Here is a 24,401-nt window from a genome sequence, read left to right on the forward strand (position 1 = left end):
ACACAAAGAAATCAAGGGAGGAAATCGGGAAAGAAAAGGAACCGGGAAACAGAAAGGAAAGCAAGGAAACCGAGTCGCTTATCCGCTTTAGGAAGGTAATCTTGCATGGTTCTATTTCTCTGTTGTTCCCTTGGTATTACTTCCACATATTCCCGTTTGTTTGGTTGAAGAATACGTATATTGTGATGTGTTTTTCTGTGATGATTTGCTCTAAACTCTGTATTTCTCTAATTTCATTTCGGTCATACATCCCTGTTTCAAGTCTGATTTTATTCAGACTCTATATCTGTATTACAAGTCTGTTATTACTTGGTATTACTGGGTATTGCTCTGAATTACAAGTCCGGTATTTCATCTTTACTGTTCTACTTCAAATCTGGTAATACAAGTCTGGTATTACTCTGTTTTTGTTTATGAATGGTGTATGTGTATATGTGTATACTATTGTATATATCTGTGTGTTTGTGTACAGGTTTTGGTTCGGATATGTTTATGTCATATGTATGTATAGGTGTATATTATGGTATATATCTATATGTGTTTGTATACAGGTTTTTGGTTCGGATCGATGTGTATATGTTATATGTATATATATGTGTATATCGTGGTATGTATATTTATGTGTGTTTGTGCACAAGTATTGGTTCGGAGGTGTATATTTTTTATATGTTTATATGCGTATATTTGCGTATGTATACATGATATGATTGTGTATTGTATATATGTTTATACAGGTATGTGAATTTTTAAGTATGGATTTAACTTGATATTATGTTTGCACACCCATTTGACCCATTTTGTGTTTGTTTGTTGGGCTTGGACCGGGTTTGGGACTACTTGGGCCGAAGGGAATACTTAGAGAATTTGGGCTGGATTGGAGCAATGGGCCTCGTGGACAATATTGGATTTTTGTATATTTGTATAAATTTCATTTTTTAATTATTTGTCATGTATTCTTGTAAAATGTAAGTCTTGTAATAATGTAGTAAAAATAGTGAAAAGTGCATACATAAATATTTTAGGGTGCTAGAAGCATATAGACATTAGGAAATGATTTTTATGAATGATGATTGCATTAGAATGCATGCTTAGGACTTTGATTTCTCACACTATGCCATGATGCTTAGACGTATGATAGGATTGTTTGAATGCAATGAAAATGAATGCAACGCGTTAGTCATTAGAATTAATCCAAGCCGTCTCACCTTAATAAACACACCAAGATTAACTTATGGAACCTTTATGTTTTGTTTAAATACCAAGGAGCCTTCAAGATATTGGGGTTCCATTGGCATTCATCCAAAACATTTGGATTTCGTGGACCCGGAAAGCAAATATGTTTTTAGGGATTAGGAGAATTTATTTAAGGACCCAAAGGGGGGTTTAAAGATATTTGGCCCGTCCGATGGGCCTTAAATGAATTCTTTCTTTTCTCATGAAGAATATAATTGTGAGTAAGGCTTGAATTGAACCTTTTTCATTGATTATGAGCCTTTTTGGTGCATCAACCAAGTTCCCAAAAAAATCTCTTCTCCAAAACCATCAAAACCCATTCCCATGTTTTTATCCAAATAGCCTTATTTCCAAATCATCCAAAACATCAAAACCCATAAAAATAAGATTTTTAAAATCAAATATTGGTCTAACATTAATGGAACATTTCCACCCATTTGATAATATATGATTTTCCGGGCATATGGAAAACTCATTAAAACATTTGGGACATACAATCATTCCTCAAATCAAAGTAGAGCCAAATAGGAAAACATTTTTGAAGGTAACCGTTTTCGGGAGTTGTGGGGTGCCTAACACCTTCCCCATGCTCAATAGACCCCCTTACCCACCTTTTTTTTTCGTAGACCAAAATGGATGTCCAATTGCATCCTAAAAATCAATTGGTGGCGACTTCATTGATTTTTAATGCCGGTTGCTTCAGTCAATTTTGGCAATAGGACGTTTGTTGATAGGTCATTTTCCAAACAAATTTTAATAATTTACAAGTCAAAAGAAAGACTCACCCAAAAGGTCACTTTGTTTATGGGCCATCATTTTTTAGGACATGATGTTACCTCTCATGCTACAAATTGAAATTAATGATTTAAATACAATTATTATTTGCATAGTTTGTAATCATTTCTTTTTTGCTGGAGTCTTGGAAAATTAGGTTAACCTTACATCAATGTTGACTGTTGACCCCCTGAATTTTGAAAATAATTGTCAAGTGTTAAAAGCATTTTGTTGAAAATTCTGAACTCAAACACATTAAAGATATTATTCACTCTACAGACCATCACGAATTTATTCTTTATGGACAATCGCTATTGATTCTTAAGCTTAGTAAGCGCATATTCAATATGAGAGGAACTAATTTTTGTTTATAAACCATTCGATTGAGTTATGTTATATCAATGTGAGATTTTAGTCTTTACACATTTTAAATAAAATAATTGCAAGGAATTAACACAATGAATCTCGTCTACATTTTAAACCCAATACACTAAAATTCCACATATTATTCATACTAATGTGTATTGAACTATATATTAATTACAATATATAATAGTTTATGGCGTGACCCATATATAAGGGATAAGATTGATTAATATGTTATTAAAAATATTTATAATTTCAAATTTCCTTTTTTTTAATTTCATATTGGAATGTAAGATATAAAGATCTGGTGATGATACTATATTGTATTTGCAATTAATCCAATAGTATATTATTTACAATATATTCAGGACTATTTTTTTTATTGATATAAATTTATCCTTTAAACATTTGAAATGGGCTTAAATTCGGGTCATTAGACCCAAGCACAAAATTTTTTCACCAGATAACAAGATAGATTGCGCCAAAACACGATTCTATACGAGACGATCTAAAGGGATTCACCAACTAAGTATATACAAAGGCATTGAATACATATCTTCATCAAAAACAGTATATATATATAGGTATACATTTCTCAGTCTTCCTAATATATATTTTAAATAATATGTTTGTCCATTAACGACTAACCTTTTGGCATTGTATATGCTTAAAGAGGCGATTAGCATGATCCATGTGGCTTAAGCATGCTTAATTAATATTTATAATTTATTCAAAGTGGTTATTGATTTGGAATAACATCTCTTTCTTCTTGTCTCTATTTGTAGTTAGGTTGAGGAATAATTATATATGCTAATCAACCGGATTATTAAAGCATTATTTGAAACATGACGCAAAATGGGAAACTACCTGAATTGATAAACAAAGATTAATTAGGAAAAAAACCCTATCTTGATTAGATAATCCCAACATTAATTAATTAATGCATGCATGTATGTATAGGTGTATGTATGTACATGTGAATAAATAAATGGTAGCCAAGTCTTTTTCTGGAAACTAACGCAATGGCAATGCGTCTCATCTTCATAGTCAAGACTTCCTAATTGTAGTTGTAGGTTGGTCAGAGACTCCGAATTCAAATGCTTGGAATTAATATTCAATGCATCTCTCACTCATGAACTCATAATAGTCTTTTTATTTATTTATTATTGAAAGATACAAAATAAATAAGCCATGAGAAATTAGTATATTCATGGACTCATTGTTGTGGGCCTTGTGAGACGTGGGTTGTGGGCTGGGCTTTGCGAAGGATTTCCGGATAAACTGGGAGCTGGTTGCCGTGAATCCGGTTACCCTATTGTCCGGAACCCGTTACCCTAACCCTTAACAGGGTTATCAGTCTGGTAGTGATTAGTGAATTGCCTAGAAAACACCGGGTTGGACTGATAACTTTGAACCCGGGACCTGGTCCCATGTACACTTTTAGAATGTATTTGGATTGACGGATTTGGGAAGCAGTGAACAAAAGAGAGAGAATTTCCTTCTAATTCTCTTTTTTTTTTTGGTTTCCCAAGGTATCCCTACGCAAGCCCAGGACTAATCCTCCAAGGTATAGTTGGGCACCAAAGGCGGGAACCTCTCCCAAGAAGGTTTTCTGCATCTACAAGGACTCGAACTCAAGACCTTGCTTAAGCGATCAGAGCTCTTATTTGGAGAGTATAGAAAAATTTAAGGGGAGTGATTTGAAAAGAATTGAGAGGAATATTTTATTAACCTTTTGTGAAAATACTTCCTCCCCAAAATCAAAATGGGGTTCATTTGGGGAAGGGAGAACTAATTAAGTTATTTATAAATTAAAAACATATTTTACCCTTATACATAATAATTTAACATAAAAAGTAAGCATAAATTAGTAAACAAAAATATTTTTTTCCTTTTCTTATTTATCTATCCAAACATGAGAGAGAAAAATATTTTATCTTCCATTTTCTCAAATCACTCAATCTAAACACACTCTTTGTTAAGTTTTATACGCAAAAGCTTGTCGGATAGAAATGGGTTTGAGGACCAAAGTTTTAGAGTTGAGGCTTCGTCAACACGGAGGCCCATCTTCATACATAGGGCCTCCCTAGAAGGCAACGAAACAAACCAAATAAAAAGAAAAACAAATAAACAAGAAGTGAGATCAGCTCGATACAACAATTCTCCATCAAGGCTCATCCCCTGAAGCCAGCCAAGCAAAAAATCATGGTGACTGTCTTGTAGAGAAACAAATCCTGGTGTGTTTGAGTTGTCGAGAGTGTCGAATCAAAAGGCCATTTCTCCCACACAAATAGACAGATGACAACTACAAAAACGAAAATGCTAAAGATTGGAGTGTTTATCATGGGCTCCACATGATTTATTCGAACTCGTGTCCGTCCATTTCATAATTTGGGATAGTTGGACTTGTGGCAAGGAAAATGTACACATCTTCTTCTCAGAAGCTCTATTTGATTTTAACAAAAAAAGAAATAGAGATGAAACAATCAAACAAAGTGAAGCTGCAAAAAAAAAAGAAAAGAAGAGAAGAGAGACAGACTCTGTAGCCAAGCCACAGTTAGTTGGGAAAACCGTTTCTAAAATGTTAACTTGTTGGAGGTTTACTCCAACACTTTGCCTCCCATCCTCAAAAGACTCTAGATTTCTCAGGCTATCTTGCAGGGCTGAGAATCTACATACTAGTGTCAGCGGAACCCATGAGAGGAAAAAGAAGGTCGTCATTGTTGGCTCTGGATGGGCTGGTCTTGGTGCTGCCCACCACCTCTGCAATCAGGTTTCCCTTCGTTAATTATATTTGGTCTTTTAGGATATAATCATTTGCAAACTTGAGTTATTATTGAATCTCTGAAGTGGGCTTTTTGGGGTTTGTATGTTTTTCAGGGATTTGATGTCACTGTTCTTGAGAGTGGTAATGGGTTTAGTGGCGCCGATGATGTTGGTATTCAGGGTAGTTCTCCCTTGGAACTAACCTTTTCTTCTTGACTTTGAAATAAATTGGCTTATATTAGATAGTTTATGAAGGAAGAATTTCTTGTTTGAATGAGACTAACAAAGTTGGGTCGTCTTGGCCAACAATCTATTGGAATGTATTCAGATACTTGTAGGTTAGTGTGATCTGTCTCTGTCATTTGAATCATATTCTTGGATTTCTACCTTATTCGCAGGTTTCTGGAATCCCTTCCAGAATATATTCAGCCTTGTTGATGAGCTGGGCATCAAGCCCTTCACTCACTGGACAGCATCAGCACAATATTCTGCAGAGGGATTGGAGGTAATTAGTGAAAGCTTTCAGTTTAACAATAAAAATGTGCCAGGAAATGATGGAAAGTTCACAGACATTCTCGGCTGACAGGCCGAGACAAGTTTGTTTTTCTATGTTGTTCTTTCTTGGAAAAGTTATCTACTGGACATGAGTTCTTACTGGCACATTTTCCAAGAATTCAACAAGCCCATGTATACTTGGATGTGGTTGAATTCTTAGACAACGTGACAACAGTTCCAAGATTATTTGGCAGGTTGAATTTCCAATATTTCAAGATCTGCCTCGACTTCCAACTCCATTGGGGACCTTATTTTACCCTCAAGTATGCATCGCATCGCATAGCATTTTTGCTTCTGGTATCTTTATTAGAATACTGTTTCAATTTGAACGAGTCTTCAACTATTATATGCAGTTTACTAGGCTCCCATTGCTTGACAGATTAACATCACTTCCTCTAATGGCTGCAGGTATACTTGGCCATTTTACCCAATATTCGAGCTTAGAAAAAGCAAGTGAATTTCTTCGTATTCGATGTCTCTCTTTACTTCTTAATTGTTTGCAAAAGATCATTTCTGAATGTCAAAAGCTCTTTTCCATTGAGAGATCCAGTTAAACTTTATTTGCTATATGGAACAAATACAAAATCGTCTTTTCCAGAAATAATGCCCTAGTCATGAGTAGTTTAAAATTGGCAACAATTTCCTAGTGTCAAATTTAAGTAGATACTATTAAGTGAGTAATAGTGTATTTTATGGACACTGTTGATTGCCACTAAGGTGGTCATGTTTATCTCCTAATATTTTATCATTATCCCCAGGGCGAACCACAAATAATTATCAGAAGATATAAAAAAAATTGACCATAATTATTGGGCAGAAAATTCACTTGTTCATATCTTGTTACTGGAAAAGGTAAACAACATCCGTGCACAAGGCTCACACAGTGTATGTGCACACTTCTTTTATCATTTTTCTTGAGCTTTTGAGGCCTTAGGCTCGTTGCCTATGTTGAACAGTGAATTTTTCAATAGTTCAGTGTAATATCTTGCCACCAATTGACTAATGCACCTTCCATTTTCAGTAATTGACTTTGACAACACAGACACAGCCTGGAGGAAATATGACTCAAGTAAGGAGATAAAATGGCAACTCTCTTTAGATTAAGGAACTAGATGCTATTTTTGCTGTATAAACTTAAAGATGAATTGTTTGAAGTGTCTTATCTGGAAGTTTTACTGCTAGTAACTGCGAGGGAGCTTTTCAAACAATTTGGCCGCTCTGAAAGGCTTTATAGGGATATTATTGGTCCGTTGGTTCATATCGGGTTGTTTGCTCCAGGAGAGCAATGTAGTGCCGCTGCTACCCTGGGGGTGTTGAACTATTTGGTCCTTGCTCACCAGGTTTGATTGCTCAAGTCCCACTGCATGGAAAGTTAGATTTTGGATATTCAGTAATAAATATATTTCTGACAACACAAGGATTGAACAAAGTGGAATTGAATAAAAAAAGTAGAAGCTGTGTAACTTTTCATGATATCTCCTTTTATTTACTCTTTTACAATATTGATAAACGAAGTTAGTGTCTTTCCACATTAGTGCCTACCGTATTTGTTTTCAGTATTCAATTAGGTGAAGGTTGTTATATATTTTTGCCTTTGGTATAAGGCATAATCCTCATGGCAAAAATTTTCTAAAACAAAAGATGGCTAAGTTCAAATCGAGGATGATCCACAATTTGCTCCACACTTAAGTTACTCTGAAGCAGTTCGAATTACATTAAATGTAAATTACAACGATGCTTGTGGGCTATACATATGTAGCTTTCAAGGGTCTTTTTATTCATCATATGGAGTGCTCGAGTTGTATATTTGTGTTTACTGAAGATATACAGGTTCAATTTCTCTATAACTACTTGGGATATATGAACAGAGCATATCAACTGAAAGTATTGAGACTAAAATGTAAAGATGAGTTCATTTAATCTCTTTTGCTTAACAATTCAATTGGCCTGATGTTATACTAGACATTCTATTTTATCCTTTCTTGTCCTATTTTTTGTGAGGGTAAGCATTACATCCTCAGCCTTTTTGTTAAAAGAATTATTATGTTTTATTTTTATACCTCAACTTTGTATTTCTTGTGGATGGACATAGAAAGATTTTGATATGGTGTGGTGTCGCGGGAAGATCAAAGAAAAGATTTTTGAGCCATGGATGGACGCCATGAGGACCAAAGGCTGTAAATTTCTGGAAGGCAATAAAGCAATTGATGTTGTTCTCAATGAGGAAACAAATAGCATTTCAGAAGTAGTTTGCAGTGGTGAGACTTATGAGGCAGACGCAGTTATCTTAGCTATCGGAATCTCGACACTTAGGGAACTTATTCAGAACAGGTTTGCTGCTTTGAAATCTTTGTAAACTTCTTCTCTTTCTTTTTTTGTGATTTGATTGGAAGGTTATATTTTATCTGCTTAAATTTTCGAGCTCAGTTCATGTTTCATGAATGGTGATGTAGAGAATTGATTTTGGAATAGTTAGATTGGATGTTGTCACTCAAATATATCTGGCAAGGTGTTCCCATATGTTCCATTCATGCTATCCCATTTTCACTTGTAAATGGGTTCTGTGTAGTTCAGCATTGTGTACAAGAGAAGACTTTCTGAAGGTTCTAAATTTGTCCAGCATTGATGTACTCACTGCCAAGCTTTGGCTTGATAGGAAGGTGCGTGAAGAGAAACTGAAACTATATATTTTCTTGGCATTTACACCCTTGCGGTAAGAATGTAAAATTTGGAATACTAGAAGATGTCTGATTCTAACTTACTATACTAAAGTTTTCCTTTCTGAGATGAATTTGGTTAAAACTTGAGGGTGAATTTTTTTTTCTTGTCATAACTGTTAAGTTAAATTGTGGTGGCTGATATGTTTGTGCTCCTAGTTAGGGCAAATGCAATGGTGAATTGGTATTGGGCCAACAAACATGTTGTCTTTTGCTGATGTGGCTGTATTGTAAAATGTGTTTTGCTTATGTGGCTGTATTGGGATAAGTGTTTTGCTGATGTGGATGTATTGATATTTGATGTTTTGGTGTAGTTTTGTTGTGGATAATATGGAGGAATGGAATGTTGTTGGGTTGGGTGGAAAGAGAAAGTGTGTGGGAAGAAAAAGTGTATAGAAATTTGTGTTTTGCTGATGTGGCTGTATTAGAATACGTGTTTGACTTGACTTTTTGTGTAATAGAGGTGGGACCGGGCCAACAAAAATGTTGGCCCAGTAAGTTGTTTCTCATTGCATTTGCCCTTAGTAGTTATTAGTTTTGACCTTCTAGCTCAACAAACGAAAAAATTCATTGAGATTTTGGAACTGACGATTAGTACCCAAGTCTTATTGCCAGTTATTTGTGGTCGCTTGCAAGTTTTACGCTTGCTGTCGACCTACCACAACTCTCCTTTTTATCCGAACTTGGGACAGGTTGTATTATCAGACAGAGTGAAAGAGGGTCTAAGTTACTTTCTTTCTTGGGTAAAACCCTTTTTTTTTTCTTGCACAGGTGTTGATTGTGGATTCTGTTTAATAAGGAATGCAATCGTTAAGATAATCTCTTGGATTTTGCTGGTTTTTTGGGATACTTTTGTTATACCTTTCTATAGCTTAAAACTGCTTCTATCTATGAAGCCGCTTCCTTGTGATATGTTCAATGTACAACCAGGTTAATGTTCCAAAAACAAGCAATGCTTCTTCTGGATTTGGTGATTCATTTGGTTGGACGTTCTTTGACTTAAACATGATGTATGATGAGCATAAAGATGATCCTGCCACAGTCATAGAAGCTGATTTTGTACGTATCATTCTGCCTGCCTCCCGCTAGCCTGACTGTTTACTTTTTTCAACGTTCTTTTAAACTAAAGTTCTTCATATCATTTACCACAGAGAGGATAGCTTATCTCTGTTTTCTCCCTAAATTTTCTTTGTGCAGTATCATGCTAATGAGTTATTGCCGCTGAAGGATGATCTAATAGTTGCAAAAGTGTCATCTTATCTTTCCAAGCACATTAAGGGCTTTGAGACTGCAACTGTACTGGAAGTGGAGATCGAAAGATATCCCAAATCTATGACGCATTTCTTTCCAGGTAGGTGTATGTAGCCTTTTCATTGTTTTGGAAAGGAAGACATAAGTTATTGAAAATCAAATAAAAGTGGGTTTTATTTGACAATTTGGATTGTTTTACATGGATTCTCATTGAACTACAACTGTTAGCAACAACAGTAAGTAATCAGGTTGGAGTTGGAAGCAACATACTGTGGAATAACTTAGTGACTAGATAATCACATATAGGGTAGTTGTTCTAATTAAGAAATTTCGGAATGAGCCGGTTATTACTAAAAACAGCATGAAGTCATCTATGTTGCTTTTGTTTGAATTTGGATTGGAAAAGATAGTGCAAGGGTCTCGCTCCATTCACAACATATGCTTCTTCTCTTTATTTCTTCAATTTGTTTTGCCCTCTTCTTTCATTATTCCTATTTGTTCTTCTGTAAGGTTCATATAAATCTATGATGCGAGGTTCAACATCAATCCCAAACTTGTTCATGGCGGGAGACTGGATTGTAACCCGACATGGTTCGTGGGCACAGGTAAGATTTGAAGTGTGCCTTTTTGTTGTTGAGATGAACTGTTTTATAGACAAAATCAATATCTGTCTCAATGAATATTTTTAATAGGAGAAAGCTTATGTTACCGGACTTGAAGCTGCCAACCGGATAATTGACAGTCTAGGAGAGGGAAGCTTTGCTAGAATAATACCTGTGGAGGAGGATGAACCTCACATTGAAGCTCTTCGCACCCTGAACAGACGCTTCAATGGGTTACGAGAACAGGTTCCATTTTCGGATTATTTCCTTCAGTGAAGTCGTTCAGAGATGCTGGACAATTCTTCATGCAATATTAGTAAACATCTCTGTCTGGATTCTGGACCATCCTTCCAAGATTTTGCATATGCCTATGAAGCTCCCCATGAGTTGCAGATTTAAGAACATCTTGTTAAGACAGTTTCTACTTTCTAGTGCCACAAAATATTGTCATCCTAATTTTGTTTGTGTTTTCAATTTTATATGAAACATTATGAGCCTAAGCTCGGCGGTCAAACCCTCGCGTATAAATGTTTTTTACTTGACGATAGGATATGTTGGGCCAAAATTCAGTGTGTGACCACAAAGATATTATTATCAGTGAGAATTGAATTCAAGACCTTTCGATTCTAGAAGTTCAAACTTCAAAATTCAAACACCTTCCCTTGTAACTTCTCCTGAATTTATTATTTTTTTAATAAAGTTCATTCTTGAAAATCTTCAGTGTACAAAACAAATATTTTGTGGGCTAAAATCTGAGGTATTACAGAACAAAAAAATGTGTTGATGCCCTGATGGGCTGAAAATACAAAATTTTAAGCATTTCCGACATATGGGCCGAGGCCCAATTATTTCTAAAGACCTGAAACTTTGCGTTTTGTCCTGCTTAAGAGCTGAGATGAACAAATCGGCGACCTCACTCCACCTGGATGCTCACTCTGATGCTACGATGCTGTCTAACCTTTTCTCTCTAACACTCTCCTTATCTCCGTAGAGTAGCTGCTATCTGGGTTTGACGAGGTAACATTCTCTCTTCCTTGATTCCTCTGCTACTCATCAAAATATAAAAACGTGATGTATGCAGGTTATTCTTATTTGTTTTCCGCGAACGGTTTGATTAAATATTTAATCCTGTTTTCGAATTTCTCCTAGGTTGTTGGAACTGTCGTTTGATGCTTGCGCACTGATTTTCAATTGGTTTTTGATGTATGTTAATGTTGTATCTGGTAGTTCTAGTTTCTATAGTATGCAAGTTTGTTTCTTGTTTTATTGTGTTTCAGGGTTTTGGTTCTTTTGCTTATAAATTGAAAAGTTATAATGCTGTGACGCCTCTACTGGGTATTAGTTTCTCTCTCTGCATCACTCTCTCTGTAGATTACCGGCCATCTGGGATTATTCTCATTTTTTTTGCCTCGAAGGGTTTGATAATACTCAATCCTTTTCGGAATTTCTCAAGAATTTTTTGGAACTATCATTTAATTTTTGTGTATGGAGTTTCAATCGGTGTTTAATATATGTAGTTGTTGTATATAGTTGTTCTGGTTTTAACAGTATGCAAGTTTGTTTCTTATTGTATTGTGTTTCTGGGTTTTGGTTCTTTCTCTTATAAATTCACTTGAAGTATATGTTGTGATGCCTCTTCTGAGTACTAGTTCAAAGGTGTGGCTTGCTATGAAGCTTAGTAATTGATAATCAAGAATTTCTGAGAAATTCGAAAGAAATACAGTTTTTACATGCTATTTGCCTCTACTGGTGTTAGTTTTAAAGGTTATGCTGTTTTTTTCCCCCTTTCTTTTGAGGGCGCTCGACATTAGCTTCCAATAATAGAAAAAAATTGCAAAAAAAGGTTACTCATGAAAAAGACAAAAAGATACCGTGATGTAAGTCTATTGTTCCGTGCATCATATTAAAGGCAAAGCTTTTTTAGCTTAGGTACTTAGCATAATAGCATGAGATTATTAGAATTTCTGAAACAAGTAGCAGCTTCGTGCAAAGTTTTGGGGTGTGGTTTCTGATGTCTTTAAAAATCTAGAAGTGAAGCATTGCTTTGATCTTGCAGGAATTTCTCATTGTGATTAGGTTTAAGAAATGTTGTTTGAGATGTCTCTTTTAGGTTTCTGCATTTATTAGGTATCCAATAAGGTGCATAATTTTTTGGTATGCTGTGGACCTGTAGATATTACCAGTCAGCAAGTTGGTGTTGCTTCAATGATGGTGTTGATCTCTGGGTTGTCTATAAATTGTTCAGGTCCTTCTTTTGCTATCGATATCTCCTCTATGTTTTTCATACTTCTTATAATGTTTGTTTGGTATCTTTCTGCTATAATCTCTCCCCTGTATTGTGTAGGCTTGGCAAACCCTTGTCCTACTAAACTCCCGTTCAGGATTCAGAGCTATAATGGAATCAGATTTAATGATTACAATACTGTTCAGCTAAGGCCTGGAATGGTGATCGTTTGTTCTTCTTTTTTCTTTTAAAAGTTTTCTGTCATGTGATTTTTCTGTCCATTGAGGATGTGTATGTATGAACGAATAACTGTTGGAGTTTGTCCCTGTAGATTTCTAGACAAAAAATTCCATATATTTTCGCAAACTATTCTGGCAACAAGCATGCTTTATCTGTGGGAAGAAATTCTCAACAATTGAGCTTTGAGGATGGCGTACCTGAGGAAACCTTTTTGATTAGTCTTGTCAAGCAAGCGATCTGGTATTCTACTTTAAGACCTAAAATTTTTTCTTGTATTGATGTTGAACTATTTATAGGCCTATTATAAGTTGACATTCGAAGTTTTTTTTCTTTTGCTATAAAGTACAAAAAAGACGCAGCATTTGTGAAGTAACTGGTGTTTCATCTTGTTTTTAGGGCTCTGAGGTCTTTATTTGTATTTCTGGTTGAGCAACCTAGTCAATTGAAGTACATAGAGTGGCCAAGCTTCCAAAGCACGGTATGTCTATCCTACCTCATTTAATATCATAGAATCATGGAAGGAAGCTGATGACTGTTTTTGAAATATCTTTTACCAATTTTAAAGTACGGCACACTACTGTATTCTCAAATTCATGCCCAGTTTATTGTGATTTTCAAGTTAAATCTTAAGGTTTAGAATTTGTGGTGGTAATGTGGGTTTTTTTGCTCGAGTTTTTGCAGCTGAAGACTGCTACCCTAACTCTTGTTCTTGTAGCACTACTCATTGTTGCATTATCATCGGTGGACTCCGTCCTCTGCTATTTCTTGGCTTTGGTTTTGAGGAGAACCCCATAATGGTTCCCTTAGGCTGGGCATATCATTCTTGAACCACCCCTTTCAAAGGATACTCCCACCCCCCACCTCAAGCAGTTTTTTTTTTTTTAAACATATATTGATTTTAATGTTTGTTAATTTACCGTTGCTTTTTGTTAATATTATTGCAAGTAATTTCAATTTGTGCTTCTATAACATTATTGATATAGCACCAGCAATCACAGAGCCAATATATCCATTCCATCCATATCAGCAGGTCTGATATTTCCTATTTCATCTAATATGTTAAGAAGAAACTTGAACTGAGCTGATCCAAGAGCCTTGGTATTTTTTACATATATTTTTAGGGGGTGAAGAAGTAGTTTATCTCACTTAATTATAAAGAGAAATTCAATTTATATATAAGAAATTATTTATGTTTCCGACCATACACATTGTAGGAGTCTTGTGTACGAGAATTTTTATTACATAAAACTTCCATAGAGGTAAATAAACCCAAGCCCCAACCTCATCCATGCGAATAAAACCCCCTAATATCAAATTTCACCAAAGCGTGGCTTTGTTGCTAAGGAGGAAGGTACCAAATGGTGTCAGACTCTTGACATCCTTTAAATGGAGTAGGGCATGCCATTCTTGTACCATCACTTGCAAAGCATACTCTCAGCTCATAAAGTTGTAAACGTTCACCAATTTTAAAACAAACAATTTCAACTTGTAATTCTCCAATATCAATAAACACACCAGCAATCTCTGAACCAAGATATCCACCCATATCATCGGGTTCTATGCCTCCTCTACGTTTCATACCCAAAAAGACTATTTAAAGATTAAGAAGATTGTGTAACTAATGTAAGATGTATAACTATTCTTCATATTGGAAAAAGATTTACCTGTCTGTTCACTAATTTTACATAATTAAAAAAAAATATATATATATATACACACACATATTAACATATATGTACATAAAGCAATAAATTGAAAATAACAAAAAAAATTTAAAGAAATAATAACATTAGTTACGTACCTTCTTTAAGTTTTTGAAACATATTATTTTCCTCGACATACTTTAAAGTAATGTTAAAATAATGAAAAGGTTTGTCGGGATGGTCAAAACATCTCCCGTGCTTCTTCCATTGATATCGCCAAAAACTTACATTCCCTGTTCTCCAGTGGGGCCTTAGCAGATTGGGCCAATATATATACATTTTCGGTAATATTGGATTCAGTAATGTTTCCTATTTGCATCAACATACACGCAAATTAAAAAAATAAAATAAAATAAAATAGAATATTGGGTTTATTTAGATTATACTCACTGTAATTGTGTCTGGATTTGCAGGTTGGACAGTAGTGCATCCAGATTGATTAAACTCTGGGACTGGTTCATCAGGAAAATAATTTGTCCGTGAGTAGGAAACCGGTTTGAAATAATCCGCCCTATACATACATTACCGGGCATGTTGCAAAAGGTTCTGTGCCATCGGTAGGTGATTTTGGAGAAATCGTATGGGCCTTCTTTTGCTGCTTCTGTCTCGAGGACGAGGACTGTTGCTGCTGCAAGAATGCAACAAGCCATTGTATAACCAACTGATGATGCTTTTCTAGTCATTATTTTGTAGACAGAGAAAGTTGGTGAATTGGTTGAATGTATGCGTTGAGCTGGTTGAGCTGGGTTTTCTTCTTTTATATATATATATGCCCAAGTGTAAGATATGTTTCTTGAAAACTTCACATTATTTTGTTTGTTTATAAGGATTCCTCGAGTGCAAAGTTGGTAAATTAGAACATACATCAAACATGTATTTAGAACATAGATCAATACGTAGCCACCCCAGAATAGGAGAATTCTTGTATAATATAAATCACTACATTTTAAGACACCCTAGGATATTCAGTTGAGTTGACATATATTCCCATGGATGACACTTCAAAGGCTTTGTTCTCATTTGTAATATATATATATAAATTCCGGGGGCACATCCCCCTTTAGTCCCTCAATGACTCCGTCCCTATTCACTTTAGGCTTAAGATCCGCATGATTTTGTTTTTTTGGGCCATCGTCATATTAGTTCTTGAACCAGAAAATGAGTTGATTGTGTGAGAAGAACTGAACTTTTCCTTATATGTTATTCTATTGAGTTATGCCAATTTGATGTCTTGATAAAGGTTTAACAACCCCAAAAAAAAAGGCAATTAAATTTCATGTTTTAATCATTATCACCAAACAATTTTGCGGCTTATAGGGCCTTGGAATTGGTATTGATACCTAATTTTATAAAAGTTGTATTCGGCATTTCTTGTGTTTTTAAGCATCCAATGCTAAATCTATGATTATATTTAAGAAGAACAAATCATGTGCCAAAATACACACAAACGATATTGTTTAATTGAGGGTACTTGTGAATAATAAATGAGGTTTAAAGGGAAATTTTTGCTCAATTACTTGACAAATGATATTTGAAAGTCACTTTGTTATTTGATGTAGGAAAACTTTAGTCACGTCCCGATTTTTACTAAAGACACTCCGTCAACTAATTTTTACAATGGATGATCAAATTAAATTAAGGTTTCTTTAGTAAAAATTGGGGTGTGACTAAAGTTTTCCTTTGATATATTGTCAGGCCCAAAAAGGCCATGCTTTGATCTCCAGCCCATATTCTTAAGCTCTTGACTCTTGTAGTCTTGTGAAGCCAAATCAACAAGTTCATTTTCAAGCCCAGTCGTGGACCATCATGCCAAGCCCATCATCTTGCACAAGCCCACATAATATGCTCATTTACATTTACTCATTTAGGCTCCCATGTCATAAACCCAATTGCCAAGTCCACAATTTGCCATTCCATTACCCACTTGCAAAGCCCTTTACCACCATCAATTTCTCTTAGTTTAACGCTGATGTCATGGCTTGCATCATCACTGGCTCCATTTGCTATTAGGGCTGGTCGGGTCCGCTGGTTATCGACCAATTATCGGGCCTATCCAACTAACCTTCGCACTATTTCTAAAATCATTATCGGCCTGAACTTTGTGGGTAAGATAATGGTTGACAACTGACAAAGTCGATTGCCCAATAGGTTAGGTTGGTTGTTGGTAACAGCCAACTTTAAAGAAATCTGAACTGCATCCCCAGCTGCTTAATGCTTATCTTGGAAGCCTCGATCGCACTGGTTTCCTTTCCTCATAGCCTCTCTTCGTGTGCTCAATTCTGGCAAAAAAAGGGCCTCACAATTATCGCCATGACAGCCAAAAAGAAGGTAATTAACTACTTAATTATTCTCTCAATAGTTCAAAAAGTTGTAGAAAGAGGGCTGAAACGGTGCGTTTGGTGATGTGGAAGAAAGATTAGTACGAACCGGGATCTTCTACGAAGTTGAAGGTAGCGAAGAACTCCATATGGGCGTGTTTGAGATTATGGAGAAGCGGAAGGTGCTAAGCAATGTTGAGAAGGCTGGTCTTTTGTCAAAGGCTGGGCTTAATTAGTTAACGATAGCCTTATAGTAATAGTGTACTATAACTATATTCTGTATTACAGTATTAGACACATACATTAATGGATTAAATGTTAATGGGTTAGTTAATAGCTAATGGGTCAGTGTTTGTATAACAATATTTGAGCTTTTGGCCCAATTTCTTTTAATAGTTAGTTGGTCGACAATTATAGATCAATCGACATTTGAGTATTTTAAGAATCACCACCCGATTCACCCTTGTATAGGTCGGGTTCCATACAAATTATTTCTAATTTTGAATTATGAGAAAATCGAGTAAAAGATAAGTTTGAAACATTTTTAGACTGGTTTAGACTTTAGACTGATAAAAAAAAAAAACACTTTATGGGCTCAAGAAATAGTTTATATATCTCACTAAATCATAAAAGTTTCAATTTTTTCGTTACATATAAGGCTTTCATATTATGTAGTGTAAATTCTGTGTACATGCTTCATATACCAACTATGCCTATTGCGGGAGTATTGTGTACTGATCTATCGAGGATTTATAACTTTTACTTCTCAATTTTTCACTAGTTTTTGCCTCATTTTGTGCAATTGAGCATTGATGGTGCCTAATTATTTGTGGTTGATTAAATTTGCAGGATGATGGATGAAGAATAGTGAATATGGGCAAAAGATTTGCTGTTCGAGCGAGCTAATGAGATCGAGCGCCTTGGCTGCTACTGGGATGCTAACTTAAGACAGAGAGTTAGTTGCGCAAGCAACTTCTTGGTGAGATTGAGCGACTATAGTGCTTAAGAGGTTGAGATGCTGACCCGAGAGACAGTCGCTCTACCGACTAGGATGCTAAGAAGATGGAATGACACCCGAGGCTTAGTTGCTCCAGCAACTAGGATCCAGATCACGAAAACCTAGCGTTCCTCTTAAAAATTGGCAAAATTTAAGTGGATCCAATCCAAAACGACACCATTTTGTAAAGGAAACAACTTCAAGTGTTTTGAAGGTATAAAAGTGGTGAATTATTCTATTCTAGAGGATCTCTCTCCCTTCATCAATTGCAGCTACCAGGAGCAAGAGGAAGAAGGAGGACATGCTAGATTTTCAATGTTCTTCATCTTTTCTCTCTATATATGTATTTCTATGAATCTCTTTATGCTAGTTGCCTCTATTCTCGTAGTATGAGTGGGCTAGGGTCCTAATATAACTTAACTTTGATGATTCAATACATTTGGTTTTGTTTTCTCTTAATTTCTATCTATGTTTGAGTGTCTAAGGTTGTGCGAATTGTTTTTGGATGCCTCATCAACATTCAAATGTTGTCTTGCCTAAATTGAGACCGGAATGAGATTTCTAGGGTTAGCTTCTTGTCATAGTTAATTCTTACACGATTATCGCTGAATCTTAATGAATTTCATTTTTTGAATCCAAATATTAGCCAACTAGTAATAACAAGGGTTAGTGATTAAAATACTTTTGGCGTAACTAGGAATGAAACATCAAATTCAAATAGGATAGGAAAATCGATTGTCGATATGGATAGTAGTTTGGGTTGGCAAATCGAAGGAGTTAAATCAGAGAGGTGACGATGAAGTTAGGTAACGTAGTGCTTTTATTGCTTGAATTATGTTTTGTGATTGTAATTTATTTCCCTAACCTGAATTTATATCGTTTTAGTTTTATCATAATCAAATCATCATGTTATTCGGTTGTTCAAATAGAGTATAAAATTAATTAATAATTGACTTGATTGCAATTAGGGATGGCAATGGGTCGGATTCAATACCCTAGCAAATCTCATAACCAGCCACTGTATCCTTCCAAATGATCAGGTTCAATGCCTCCTGTTTCATACCCAAAAAAATATATTTAAAGATTAAGAAGATTGTTTAACTAATATGAAGATAAAACTATTTATATTGGAAAACATTTCCCTAATTTTCGCTAATTTTAATTGGAAAACATTTACCTACTAGCTTGTTCAATAATTTTATATAACTAAAACAATAAATTAAAAAAAAATAATATTTTTTTTAAAGAACTAATAATAATATTAGTTACCTTGTCCAAGGATTTGAAACATATATGTAAGAAGATTGGGTTAACTATACTCACCTTAATTTCTTTTGGACTAACAGGTTTGACAGTAGTGCACCCACTTTTAGTGAATTCTGGGACTGGTTTATCAGGAAAATAATTTGGCCATCGACCATGAATAGGGAAGATATCTGTAATAACCTCCTCACATTCATGACCGGGCATGACGCATGCAGTAGCTTTTGTGCCATGCATATGCAGACGATTTTGGAGAAATCTTATGGGCCTCGTTTTGCTTTTGTTGTATGTATGGGTTGCTAAGAATAGGAATAGGAATGTTGCTGCAAGAATGCAAGTAACTCTATCACCAACTGATGCTTTTCTAGCCATTTGTGAAAAAAGGACTAAAACCTGCTGTGAACTGCTTTTATGTTTGCAGTGAGAGGGTTTTCTTTTTTTCTTTCTTATTTTTATATGCCTAATTCTAATCCATGGCTTCGTTTTGGCTGACAATTATATGCTACTTTGTTGGATATATGCTAGTTGACAAACTGAATTTAGCGCGCATAAGTTATCAGCATAAGTTGAACCAAGTCATCATAACATTTTAAACAATATATATGCTAACATTTTAAAACAACATATATACTAGAATATATGCTAGTTTCCAAATAAATTGTCAAACCAAGCCGTATCTTGAAAACTTCATAGTATTCTCTTTGTTTATAAGGTTCCTCGAATATAAAGCTGGTATAATATACTCTAGAACTAGAACAATAAGTTGTAGCAGTATATGCTATATAGTATCAATCTAGGAAACACAAAAACGGACACGGACATGGGACACGACACGATACGGACACTCCTACATGACAGTTTTAAAGTTACATGACATGACAGTAATAAAGAGAAGTTTAATCTATATAAGATCATGTACACTACTTCTTGTATACGAGAGTTTTTCTTACATAAAGCTTCCATAGAAGTAAATAAACCAAGCCCCAACCTCACCCATGCGAATAAAACCCCTGAAAATATTAAAGCTTTTGAGAGAGGGTCAACTGATCCCTTTCACCTAAGCGTGGGTTTGCTGCTAACCAGGAAGGAACCATATGGTGTCAGACTCTTGACATACTCTAAATGGAGTAGGGCATGCCATTCTTGAACCATTCCTTGCAAAGCATACTCTCACCTCGGAAAGTTGTAAACGTTCGCCAATTTTATAAAAAACAATTTCAACTTGTAATTCTAAAGTATCAGTAATCGCACGAGCAATCTCAGAACCACTATATCCACCCATATCATCAGGTTCTACGCCTCCTGTTTCATACCCCCCAAAAAAAAATAAAATTAAGAAGATTGTTTAACTGACATAAAGATATAACTATTCATATTGGAAAAGATTAATATATATATATGTACATAAAAGCAATAAATTGAAAATAATAAATTTTTTTAAAAGTAATAATAATATTAGCTAGTCACCTTTTGTAAGGATTTCAAACATATTATGTTTCTCGACAAACTCTAAAGTAGTGTTAAAATAATAAAGAGGTTCGTCGGGACGGTCAAAACATGCATCTCCCATGCTTCTTCCATTGATATCGCCAAAATTTTATTGCATTGCTTGTAATCCACATGATGTTTTGCAGATCGGGCCAATATTCATGCATTCTGTCTAATATTGGATGTAGATATGCTTTCTATTGGCATCAACATCAACGCAAATAAAAGCAAAATAAAGAAATAATTACATTTAATGGTTACAAAAGAGAGAGTTAACATGTACCTTACGGAGAAATTAAAGAATATTGGGTTGGTTGATACTCACAGTAATTGTGTTTGTATTTGCAGGTGGGACAGTAGTGCATCCAGATTTATTAAAATCCGGGACTGGTTCATCAGGAAAATAATTTGTCCATCGACCGTGAATAGGAAACGATTTTGCAATAACCCACCCTTGACATTCATTACCGGGCATGTTGCAAAAGGTTCTGTGCCATACACAGCTGATTTTGGAGAAATCGTATGGGCCTTCTTTTGCTGCTTCTGTCTCGAGGACGAGGACTGTTGCTGCTGCAAGAATGCAACAAGCCATTGTATAACCAACTGGTGCTGCTTTTCTAGTCATTATTTTGTAGACAGATCGAGAAAGTTGGTGAATTGGTTGAATGTATACGTTGAGCTGGGTTTTTTTTTTTCTTTTTTTTTAATACGCCCCAGTCTAAGCTTAGTTTCTTGAAAACTTCACATTATTGTCTTTGTTTATAAGAATTCCTCGAGTGCAAAGTTGGTAAATTAGAACATAGATCAAACGTGTTATGCTATTCTGTTTTATGCTCTAGAACAGTAAGAACATTTTAAGACAGTCTAGGATATTCAGTTGGGGTGACATATATTCCCATGGATGACACTTGAAAGCCTTTGTCCTCATTTGTGAATTAATTAAAGTATCAATTAACAAGCTAAACCCCCCCATTTCAAAGACTCTTATATTCAGCATTTCTTGTGTTTCTTGTTATGCTATTATATTTTTATGCTCTAAGAACAGTACGTTGCTGTAGATACTGTTTTTCTAGTAATCTTCACAATTTTAACGAATTAATTAGTGTTCTTGAAATATCAGAATTATATTTTATATATATAAATGCCTACCCTATAATATAATATAAATGTCAACCCCGCTAGGAGTTGGGTTGACATATATTAACTTCCATAAATGAAACTTCAGTTGCATCTACAGGGGGTTTGCCCTTATTATGAATTAAAATATCAATTAACAGTTGACAAATGAAGTGAAACAATACATAAAAAACTGTTTCAAGGTGAGAGATTTAAAGAAACTTAGGTACTAACAATATCTCCCAGTTGATGAGAGGATGTGATTTGATGCAGGCAACACGATTACCACAAAAGAGGAGCTGATTGAGAGTCTGTTATACCAAATCCTTAACACAAGGATTCAACCAAACAATTTAATTGGCATCCACATTTACTATGCCTAGGTGGACGATCTGGAGATGGAAACTAAAGGCTCTCCAAGAACAATACAATGTCCCGCTACACACCTCCTTGTAGCTGGACATGATGTCCAATCGACATCACAATATGTCTAATTGAAGAATTTAATGGAAAGAACAAACCTCTACCAAGTGATCTTTTTAAATATCGAAGCAATCTATGAATAACATTCATACCATTTCATTGGTCTTCTCCAAAATAACTCCAATGATGATGAATGATACACAGACAGATTGTAGCGCAAAATAACTTGAGATCTATTCAATGACTACACCAGTAATCCAACGTTGGATTCTGTTTACAGAAGGCGGGCAGGTAGAAGAATATGTATCAGAAGAATTCCCTTTTTGGCCAAGTGATCTGTCTCTTTGACACTTCTGGAGTTATTTGAGAACAACTGCTGCGTTTCTAAGGGCCAGATACCTTTGCACATACTCGGGTGGCAGTGATCTTACCATCTTGAAGACGTCAGTATTTGCATAACGGAGGTTTGTCCTTGGATCAGAGTACGGCGCCTACAGAACAGGATTTGTAATTGTAATTTGCAGAAGAAAGTAAAAGTTGACATTTTGAATAAGTTATGGAATATACCAGTTAGGTGCACAACCTGTGACTCCAATGCGATCACTCCAACCAAAATCATAGCAATACGTCATTCAAAATCATAATTGTGCTCCTAATCATGCTTAGAGCTAAGAGTGCATCAATTGACTGTACAGTGTACACTAACCACTTTTACCCATAATATATTGGTATTCCTCACGTCTTGGTGAATGAATCTTTTTCCTATTGCCAAGACGTTCCCTAAAGTTCGAGTTTGTGTTGCTTAGTCAGCATCTTACTACCTGATTTTGCAGACCCAATGCAGAATAGAATAAATATGGAAAGGGGCCGTATGCAACTATATGAAACTTCAGTAGAGTACAAGGAAAGAAGGCTAAAAATTCCAAGAAAATTGGTCTTGGCTTCTAGGGACTACAAGATCAATAACCATTAAATCCTCTGTACTCTATCAACAACAATTTTGACAATGAAACAGTTACAAACATCATGTCTACAAAGGGGCTTACCTCAAACCCAGTCATGTCACAAATTCTCATGGGTGGATGCATAGATGGTGGTGATTCGATATTAATATCTGTGAAATAAGATCATATGAAGGGAGTCAATGTTTGTTCTCAAAATCCTAGAAAAGAAAATCGGAGTCGATGTGCTGGTCAAAATTGGTGGAAACAATGAGAGATCTAGCATGTCATATTTTGATAGACAATCATGTCAACTACAATACAACAATCAGAACCAAGCAATGCAAATGTGAACACACATATAGACATCATCAAGACAACTAAATTTGTCCTTCAACCATCTCTTCAAGCAAATTGAAATTCAGATAAAGGGCTGCATCATTGCTAACCATTAGATCCCCACAGAAGGTCATATTTAGGATCATCAACCATCTAATAACCCTAGAAATCCGTTGTCCGAATATTAGAAGATGGGATGAAGTTGCTGTCAGGTTGGAATGTGTTGCATGAATTCTATGGGATAGCTATGAGTATCATTTATCAGAAACCAGCCCACTCATCTATTCCACATACAGTTACTTACATTCCAAATGTTTCAGAAAAAAATCAAAAATGAAAAATCACACAGTACAGCATATTAGAGCTCACACCTTTTAATTATCAAAGAATGCGACAATTTAAACCTTAAACTTCACCATCTAGGTTTTAACAAATCGGATTAAGTTGATGTGAGGACATTAGTTTCATAGGGGTTTTTACAGGATAATCATATCATATGCATCACACTCTGGCTACCCAATCTCGTCTCCACATTCAGCTGCCTAAATAAAACTTGTCAAAGACTCTTTTTTTTTTTTGTGAATCCAGTAAATTCCCTAAATACTTACAATTGGGTTCATCAGGGGAGCCGTTCTGGAAATTCTCGGCTTGGAGGATCTGCTTGAGGTGTTTCCACTGCCTGCCTCTAGATTGACCCTTTGGGTACTTCTCGTGCATTTGGATCTTTTTGAAACTTAAGCAAGTTGGCAACACTAGCTCCGCCTCTACTACCTCCGGCTCCATCTTCTCCTGCTCAAATCTATCAATAATACAACCAAAAACCACGCATTTAATCACTCTTTTACTGTATATCAAACCCAAAAATCAGAGCTTTCACTAAAAATTAAACTAGAAAGAGAATATGGGTCACACCGGAAATCAGGCGATGGGGACGCCAACGATGAAGGCGGCGACGACGATAAGGTTTCTCGCGTGGCGTTGATTGATATGCAGCGTGGACTGGTCTGGGAGGAGGTTGATGGCTGGGTTGGGCGAACTTGGAATTGTATTCAATGATGGGGGATAACTTCGGAATTTAGAATACA

The 24,401-nt window shown here is 35.5% G+C and overlaps 5 protein-coding genes across 6 annotated transcripts; 2 read left to right on the forward strand and 3 right to left on the reverse strand.

Moving 5' to 3' along the window:
* The first annotated feature begins 4,838 nt into the window (after positions 1-4,838).
* Positions 4,839-10,815, forward strand: LOC120001857 (phytoene dehydrogenase-like). The gene is made up of 13 exons (XM_038850357.1): positions 4,839-5,146; positions 5,254-5,320; positions 5,538-5,644; positions 5,889-5,957; positions 6,048-6,102; positions 6,716-6,763; positions 6,877-7,034; positions 7,787-8,025; positions 8,264-8,354; positions 9,342-9,470; positions 9,609-9,762; positions 10,173-10,267; positions 10,355-10,815. The coding sequence occupies exons 1-13, from the start codon at positions 4,955-4,957 to the stop codon at positions 10,538-10,540; spliced, it is 1,590 nt and encodes a 529-aa protein (XP_038706285.1). The 5' UTR covers positions 4,839-4,954; the 3' UTR covers positions 10,541-10,815.
* A 350-nt stretch (positions 10,816-11,165) lies between these two features.
* Positions 11,166-13,570, forward strand: LOC120002838. Its single transcript, XM_038851680.1, has 6 exons — positions 11,166-11,281; positions 12,438-12,509; positions 12,609-12,709; positions 12,820-12,968; positions 13,125-13,206; positions 13,410-13,570. The coding sequence occupies exons 2-6, from the start codon at positions 12,470-12,472 to the stop codon at positions 13,521-13,523; spliced, it is 486 nt and encodes a 161-aa protein (XP_038707608.1). The 5' UTR covers positions 11,166-11,281; positions 12,438-12,469; the 3' UTR covers positions 13,524-13,570.
* A 497-nt stretch (positions 13,571-14,067) lies between these two features.
* On the reverse strand, positions 14,068-15,081 carry LOC120002655 (ribonuclease T2-like). Its single transcript, XM_038851414.1, has 4 exons — positions 14,958-15,081; positions 14,822-14,883; positions 14,530-14,740; positions 14,068-14,318 (listed from the first exon to the last, which is right to left on the reverse strand). Exons 1-4 carry the CDS (start codon positions 15,079-15,081, stop codon positions 14,068-14,070), a joined length of 648 nt encoding a protein of 215 aa, XP_038707342.1.
* A 4,872-nt stretch (positions 15,082-19,953) lies between these two features.
* Positions 19,954-20,633, reverse strand: LOC120001266. Its single transcript, XM_038849506.1, has 2 exons — positions 20,477-20,633; positions 19,954-20,311 (listed from the first exon to the last, which is right to left on the reverse strand). Exons 1-2 carry the CDS (start codon positions 20,577-20,579, stop codon positions 20,085-20,087), a joined length of 330 nt encoding a protein of 109 aa, XP_038705434.1. The 5' UTR covers positions 20,580-20,633; the 3' UTR covers positions 19,954-20,084.
* Positions 20,634-22,122: 1,489 nt separating this feature from the next.
* Positions 22,123-24,372, reverse strand: LOC120002720 (chromatin-remodeling complex subunit ies6). Of its 2 annotated transcripts, none has more exons than XM_038851501.1 (4): positions 24,229-24,372; positions 23,925-24,115; positions 23,083-23,150; positions 22,123-22,527 (listed from the first exon to the last, which is right to left on the reverse strand). In XM_038851501.1, the coding sequence occupies exons 2-4, from the start codon at positions 24,097-24,099 to the stop codon at positions 22,396-22,398; spliced, it is 375 nt and encodes a 124-aa protein (XP_038707429.1). In that variant the 5' UTR covers positions 24,100-24,115; positions 24,229-24,372; the 3' UTR covers positions 22,123-22,395. The 2 variants fall into 2 exon arrangements, with proteins under 2 accessions (XP_038707429.1, XP_038707430.1); XM_038851502.1 differs by having other exon boundaries at positions 23,925-24,105; positions 24,229-24,348.
* Between the last annotated feature and the right edge of the window lie 29 nt (positions 24,373-24,401).

Source organism: Tripterygium wilfordii, chromosome 7, assembly GCF_013401445.1.
Source record: "Tripterygium wilfordii isolate XIE 37 chromosome 7, ASM1340144v1, whole genome shotgun sequence".
Lineage (NCBI taxonomy): Eukaryota > Viridiplantae > Streptophyta > Magnoliopsida > Celastrales > Celastraceae > Tripterygium > Tripterygium wilfordii.

What these genes read in the sequence shown, in the direction of transcription:
- LOC120001857 (XM_038850357.1), top strand. Translation starts at nt 4,955, where the DNA reads ATGTTAACTTGTTGGAGGTTTACTCCAACACTTTGCCTCCCATCCTCA. An exon ending in ATTCTGCAGAGGGATTGGAG is followed by an intron (nt 5,645 to 5,888) that starts GTAATTAGTGAA and finishes ATTATTTGGCAG; the next exon opens with GTTGAATTTCCAATATTTCA. An exon ending in GACATGGTTCGTGGGCACAG is followed by an intron (nt 10,268 to 10,354) that starts GTAAGATTTGAA and finishes TATTTTTAATAG; the next exon opens with GAGAAAGCTTATGTTACCGG.
- LOC120002838 (XM_038851680.1), top strand. Translation starts at nt 12,470, where the DNA reads ATGATGGTGTTGATCTCTGGGTTGTCTATAAATTGTTCAG. An exon ending in CTTGTCAAGCAAGCGATCTG is followed by an intron (nt 12,969 to 13,124) that starts GTATTCTACTTT and finishes TCTTGTTTTTAG; the next exon opens with GGCTCTGAGGTCTTTATTTG. An exon ending in GGCCAAGCTTCCAAAGCACG is followed by an intron (nt 13,207 to 13,409) that starts GTATGTCTATCC and finishes GAGTTTTTGCAG; the next exon opens with CTGAAGACTGCTACCCTAAC.
- LOC120002655 (XM_038851414.1), bottom strand. Translation starts at nt 15,081, where the DNA reads ATGGCTTGTTGCATTCTTGCAGCAGCAACAGTCCTCGTCCTCGAGACA. An exon ending in CAAATCCAGACACAATTACA is followed by an intron (nt 14,741 to 14,821) that starts GTGAGTATAATC and finishes TGATGCAAATAG; the next exon opens with GAAACATTACTGAATCCAAT. An exon ending in GTTTCAAAAACTTAAAGAAG is followed by an intron (nt 14,319 to 14,529) that starts GTACGTAACTAA and finishes ATCTTTAAATAG; the next exon opens with TCTTTTTGGGTATGAAACGT.
- LOC120001266 (XM_038849506.1), bottom strand. Translation starts at nt 20,579, where the DNA reads ATGGGAGATGCATGTTTTGACCGTCCCGACGAACCTCTTTATTATTTT. An exon ending in GTTTGAAATCCTTACAAAAG is followed by an intron (nt 20,312 to 20,476) that starts GTGACTAGCTAA and finishes GGTATGAAACAG; the next exon opens with GAGGCGTAGAACCTGATGAT.
- LOC120002720 (XM_038851501.1), bottom strand. Translation starts at nt 24,099, where the DNA reads ATGGAGCCGGAGGTAGTAGAGGCGGAGCTAGTGTTGCCAACTTGCTTA. An exon ending in CTCCCCTGATGAACCCAATT is followed by an intron (nt 23,151 to 23,924) that starts GTAAGTATTTAG and finishes CTTATTTCACAG; the next exon opens with ATATTAATATCGAATCACCA. An exon ending in GTGACATGACTGGGTTTGAG is followed by an intron (nt 22,528 to 23,082) that starts GTAAGCCCCTTT and finishes CCTGTTCTGTAG; the next exon opens with GCGCCGTACTCTGATCCAAG.